This window comes from Arachis stenosperma, chromosome 7, assembly GCF_014773155.1.
Source record: "Arachis stenosperma cultivar V10309 chromosome 7, arast.V10309.gnm1.PFL2, whole genome shotgun sequence".
Classification (NCBI taxonomy): domain Eukaryota; kingdom Viridiplantae; phylum Streptophyta; class Magnoliopsida; order Fabales; family Fabaceae; genus Arachis; species Arachis stenosperma.
In genome coordinates, this window is record NC_080383.1 from 36,633,653 (window position 1) to 36,640,110 (window position 6,458).

Sequence of the window (6,458 nt, forward strand, 5' to 3'; positions counted from 1 at the left end):
CTATTGTCCTCGATACAGTGCCATGATCAATGAATGCTTGAAGGGCTTGGTCTGGTATGGTTGATACTTGGAAAGGAACAAGGTAATGCTCTGATCATGATGAGATATAACAAAGAAAAATTCAGATCAAGGTTTTGGGAATTTTGATTTCAAAGACTGTTGGAAGTTAAAACAATCAAGACCAAAATAGAAGTCTATTAAATCTAATACTATTGCCTTCACTGGATTAGGATCAACTCCATCACAAGTTCATAACTATCAGCATGCAGATGCTTAACAAAACAACAGTTACAGTGTCAGGTCCAATGAGAGGAGCAACATATAAGGTGTCAGGATAGGCAAGATTCTTGACACTGGTTGATGCCCAGAGGAGCATTTGCTTCTTTGCCCTTCACCGCTTAGGAGATACTTCAACAGAGACATAGCCATCACCGCCATCTGTTTGGTCATAAATTGGTTCAAATAGTTTGCAAGCATCTTGAATGTCCTTCACCACAAGTTCCCAATATTCACTTTCAATGTCCTTCCCTGCTTGCACGAGTTCCCTGTGTCATTGAGGAATTTCTATTTAGCTATATAAGCAGAAAATGAAATAGCTCACCATAGTACAATTACAGACCAAAAAAGGAGAAAAAATAAATCGCATTTGCTTTTTTCTATTTTTACTTTTTCCCTTGTAATGCTAAAGCCATTAGAATATAAGCATAGCAGCTAAACTGCTAAACGAACAGTACACTTGAGGCAGTGAAGAGCTAATCCTCCTATCAAATTAGAAACTTAGGAGCAATGTTAACAGGGTTTATTAAGCTAAATTCCCATGTTTTACTCCCATAAAATGAAACTCACATATGCAAGAAGAAATTCCATTAATACTTAGCGGAAGAGTTTGACATACCTGAACTGATCATTGTAAGCGTTAGAGGAGGAGATAGCTTTCTGAAAGATCTGCAATCACATAGATAGACAAACATGTTATGCTGAGTGTGTTTGGCAAATGAAATAACAGTATGTTACATTTAAAGAAAAGCTACAGCCATCACAACAATTTGAGGGTTATATATAAAGAAGCATATACTATGGAGAAAGAAAAAGAAAGAATTGTAAAACTAAAAAAAGGGTTACTGTTCTTGTTCTTCCCATAAAAGCTACTCATGTTGGATTCAATAGGTACTGGCTCCTGAACCCAAACAACAAAAGTGAGTCAGTGAAGAAAAACAAAACACATTCTTGTAATGTAATGTATCGTAGAACAAAGGGATAAAAATGAAGGTAAAAGACATCACAGTCATTGTATCAAACATGTGGTGATCATTACCCCAAGTGGTGCCAATACAGAAGGCCTTCTCCTTCTGCACTTCCAAACACTCCTGCCAAATAAATAAATAAACATGGAGTTTAGAAACCAATTAGAATTAGTATTCATAATTTCATCTGAATCAGAAGTGAAAGCGTGAGCAGCTGAGGTGTTCACCTTGTCGAGATCCTCACGAGAACGAGAGGTTCTCGTAGTTCTTGTACTGCTTCAATCGAGTCAAGCAGTACTTCTGTAGCTGTGGTTAAGCTTCACCCATGGAATCCGTTGTATATCTTTCCCATGGAGCTTCAGCACAGCCACACACAGGAGGAGACGGAGACCGGCGACGCAGGAGGAAAAACAGAGCGTTACGGGTTTCAGCCATGGAGGAAGGAGCGACGTTTGAAGGCTTACAAGAGAGTGAGCACGACGGAGGCTTTGAGACGGAGGGAGCGTCGATGGAGGGAGCGGCGAAGCAGGGGTTGGAAGCGCGACGAAGTTCTGGGATTAGGGTTGGAGGCGCGACGAAGCTCTGGGGTTAGGGTTGGATGTGAAGGCAGAGGGAGCCCGTGCGACGCAAGGGACGACGGAGAGAGATCTGTGACGCCAGCGGCGGCGACAGCGGCGGAAGAAACTGGTGCGACGGAGAGAAGAAGCAACTCGGTGACTGAGAGAGGAACAAGCTCATTTGATATGGGTGGAGTGTAGATGGATCGAGTGGATAGAGATAAGAAGAGGGTTATCTCAATATTTACCGACGGAAAATTTAAATTACAGACGGATTTTCCGTCTGTAATAATTTAATAAAACGCAGCGTTTAGTCTATTTAATTACAGACGGATTTTCTGTCTGTAACTATTTTTCACGGAAAAAAAATAATTTTTCCGACGGAATTATCGACGGATTTTCTTTTCCGTCTGTAATTTATGCTAATCCATTTTTTTGGTTTTCCGACAAAAAATCCCTCTGAAATTCCCTCTGTATTTCCGTGGGATAAAATCCGTCGGAAATATCCGTCTGTAATAACTAGTTTTGTAGTAGTGTTTAATAGTGCATTAAATATTGATTTGATATAATTATAACGAAGATATGTTCCTAAATTAGTATAATTATATATTATTCATTAAATATTAAATATAATATAATAATAATATAATTATAATAAATAATTTAGAATAGATGAAAAATTTCATTTGTTTTGGAGGGAAAACAGACTCACGAGAGAGCGACACGTCACCCTTATTAGCTGGGGAAAAACCCAGTTTTAGTATATTAAGTATATATATATATATATATATATATAACAAAATGCATACATAATAAAAAATAATGATTGAAAGATATATTAAACAAAATAAAAAAATAAAAAATTAAAATATAGAAGAAAAAAAAGATAAAAAGATAAAAAAATTAAAAGAAAAGGATGAGAAATAGTAAAGTGTAAATTTAGTAATATATATCCCATGAATTTTGTTTATAAATTCAAAAATCATTTAATTTTTTTAATTTAGTCAAATTTAAAAAGTATAAAAAGATTATATGTGAACATGTAATTCATTAATTTGCTATTTTTTTATAATTATCTTTTTTTATTGTAAATAAATTATACTATAACATTCTAAAATATTTTTCAATTCTCTTTTAGCAATTTACCACAAAAATATAAATAAAAAATAAAACGGATAGAGAATCAAAATTAAAACGGTAATAATAATTGGTGGAGAGTGGCTGCTCTCTTTTCTCTAATGTGGAGGTGAGAGTAAGTTTAGGATTTTAGGATTAGTGAGTTATTGATTTGAAGGGATTTGTTTTGTTAATTATTTATTAATTCATTAACTATTATTATTAATTGTTATACATATAATATTGATAAAAAAATTTATTTAATGTTAAAAAAATGTGCATTGATATTAGGAAATTAATAGTAAAATATAATTTTTATTAAAAAAATTTTTGATAAAATTAAAATTTAATAAATAAAAATTATTTAAGAGTATATTAAGAAAAAATATTTTACCAATTAAAAAACTTTTTAAAGATATTTTCATAAAAATATAATTTAGTAAATAGAAAAATAATTTGTTAAAACGTATTTGAATAAACTGAATCATATAAAATAGGTTAACATTCTAATTTATCTTTATATTTAATACAATAAAGCAGTATCATTACAAAAAATAACCACCACATAAAATAACATTAACATAAAAGCAAAACAAAATAAATTATAAAATCTTATCAAATATTTCTTTAAATACGATATTATGAGTTAAAGTAGAATCATCATTTTCCTCGCCAGATACCAAAATTCTTAAATCATCTTTGCTCTTCACTCGAGAAATAGCGACATAGAGTTGACCATGAAAAAATATCAGTCGACGCAAGAATAGTCCAACACTGGATAGAGTTTGACCTTGACTCTTATTGATAGTCATTACAAAACACAAGTTTATAGAAAATTGTCTCCGTTGAAATTTGAAAGGTATCCCAGTGTCACTCGGAATTAAATTCATCCGAGGAATGAAAACTTTATCTCCAATGTGACTCCCTGAGACAATCTCAGCTCCAATCACATTTGTTCCTAGATCGCTAACAATAAAGCGAGTACCATTGCATAAGCCACCAGCTGGATCAATATTTCTCAACAAAATAATAGGCACACCTTTCTTCAATTTCAATGAGTGATTTGATAACCCTGAATATTTTATTTGATTCAAAAACTTAGTATTTATCCAATCAACATCAACGTCACAATAAGCATCACTACCACATATAGAATCAGCACTTAGATATTCTTTTTCTATCCCAAGTAGCAATTGAACAATGTGATCATTGATTTCTTCAATAATCTCTACTGTTGGAGCTAATATGGCTCTATCTTGAAAAAAACCAGTATCATCAAAGTTTCTAACTATGTTAGGATAAATTGCATTTATAATATCATCAATTGGATTATCAGAAGGAAAAATCAGAAACTCATTTGGAATTTGAACTAAAAGCTTTTCGTTAATTATTGTCTCAATACGCCCTTCTACAATCTAAAGAATCCAATCGGAAAACCTTTTCAATTCTTCCAGATTTGATTGATTTGTAGCACTTTCTAACCGCATATTTTTTGTCAATGTCAACACTTCAAAGTGCTTCCAAAGAATTGAAGAATTGATTGATGCCATAACAATCTCAGCACGAGAAGCTTTAGGAATAACAGGCAAAACCTGTCGAAAATCACCTCCAAGAACAATGATTTTTCCTCCAAAAGGTAGATCTTTGTAAGACACTGAAATCGACGTCATTATGTCTCGAAAACTTCTGTCTAAAGCTTCAAATGCCAACTTGTTAGTCATTGGAGCTTCATCCCAAATAATCAACTCAGCAAGTCGAATTAAATCAGCCTTAGGACTATCTTTCGGAATTCTACAAATAGTATCTTCATTCAATTCAATTGGGATACCAAACATAGAATGGGTTGTCTTACCACCAGGTAATAATAATGAAGCAATTCCACTTGAAGAAACATTAATAGCAATTCTTCTGTGAGAACGCAATTTGCAGATAAGAGTCTATACAAAAAAATTTTCCAGTCCCACCAAACCCATAAATGAAAAACAACCCGTGTTCTTTGTTAGTAACACAATGTATAATCCTATCATAGATTGACTTCTGTTCTTCATTCAACTTTGGAAAATTTGAATCGTGTCCTTCAAGCATCACAGAAATGTCATATTCTAATTCACGCAACACCATAGAATTACTAAATTGTGAGACCAAATTAACATTAGGAAGCTGCATACCAGCAAAATCTCTTAATGATTTTCTATTGGCCTGTAGCAATTTCTCTATCTCTATTAGACAAAATGTTTGTAACTCTTCGTCAGTCATTGTTATTCCTGCAATATATTTTTTTTCAGTTAGTAAATTCATCAAGATATCAAAAATTTGTATCGTTTGAAAATTTTCCCTATCATGCTATGTATGTATTCCAAACTTTGTGCATATTATTTTCTATTTATTTATTGTTAAGAGTTTTTCTTAATCCTATAAATAAAAAAGATAAACTAAAGATTAAGTAAATACCTGGAAAATGAAGCTCACTTTGCCTGTAATAAATGATATCATCAGATAAATATTTCCAAGTTTGATTCCAAAATAAAACGGGCCTACCTAGAGACAGAACCAGATATTAACAATGAAACAAAAAGTTTTCTCAATTGGGCGCCAGAAGATAACTCAGCCGCTTCATTAATGGCCAAGACAAACTCATTATCATCTATTAAAAAATCCATTGCAGAACATGCCTCTTGGAATGTATCATATAAAACAGAATTGACAGTCCTTATACTTTGAAAACTGGTGCATCCTTTTTGCACATTGAGAAGCATACGCATATAGAACAGCTCACCAGTTGAAGGATGAACAAAACTCAATCTTCCTATAGAAAATCCCCTTCTTCTTGGTTTCCACTGTCGAGATTGTAAATCATAAACAAATTTACTTGGAAACTCAACATATGTTAGTGTTCGCCCTTCAACATATGTTCGATTAGCCATCATCCAAGCAGTAAACATTGTCATCAAATCTCTATTTCTTATTAAAACAGAGCCAATAGTATCATGATCATCGAACACAACATGCTGCTAATTAGGTAAATGAAATCTGAGTCTTTGCACAGGTGGCCATCTATGATGAATTTCATATGCAAAAATTCTCCACATAGATTCACAAGGTGAAAGATACCGACAATCATAATACTGTTTGATCTCATCAACCACTTCAAAAGAATGAGTTGTCTCAGTTGAATGACTAATGGTTGCAGTTACACGATCTGGACCCTTGTTAATGTACTTGAAAAGATACTTTATAATATTTGACTTGTTGTAAAATTCTAAATTGATATGAGCCTGGTACTTCATCAACAATAATAGATTATATGGAACAACAAATCTATTATCAAGATCAACACCATGACTTTTAACTGTAACACCAATATCTCGACGCTTGTAAATAGGATAACCATCTTCATCAAAACTCGTATAATTAACAAACTGCTTCGGATAAAACTTGGAGCATCTTCCATCTTTCATGCATGGAGAAGTTGGTCTTACCCTACCATAAGGGCCATGAATCATGTATTTACTAACCACACTATACAAATGTGGAAACTTCA

General features: G+C 33.0%; 1 protein-coding gene across 1 annotated transcript; it reads right to left on the minus strand.

Moving 5' to 3' along the window:
- Positions 1 to 3,519: 3,519 nt before the first annotated feature.
- Positions 3,520 to 5,859, minus strand: LOC130939707 (uncharacterized). The gene is made up of 5 exons (XM_057867796.1): positions 5,456 to 5,859; positions 5,369 to 5,391; positions 4,905 to 5,181; positions 4,426 to 4,825; positions 3,520 to 4,332 (listed from the first exon to the last, which is right to left on the minus strand). Exons 1-5 carry the CDS (start codon positions 5,857 to 5,859, stop codon positions 3,520 to 3,522), a joined length of 1,917 nt encoding a protein of 638 aa, XP_057723779.1.
- Positions 5,860 to 6,458: the final 599 nt, after the last annotated feature.

What these genes read in the sequence shown, in the direction of transcription:
- LOC130939707 (XM_057867796.1), bottom strand. Translation starts at nt 5,859, where the DNA reads ATGTTTACTGCTTGGATGATGGCTAATCGAACATATGTTGAAGGGCGA. An exon ending in AAGTGAGCTTCATTTTCCAG is followed by an intron (nt 5,182 to 5,368) that starts GTATTTACTTAA and finishes AATATATTGCAG; the next exon opens with GAATAACAATGACTGACGAA. An exon ending in GTTACTAACAAAGAACACGG is followed by an intron (nt 4,826 to 4,904) that starts GTTGTTTTTCAT and finishes GCGTTCTCACAG; the next exon opens with AAGAATTGCTATTAATGTTT.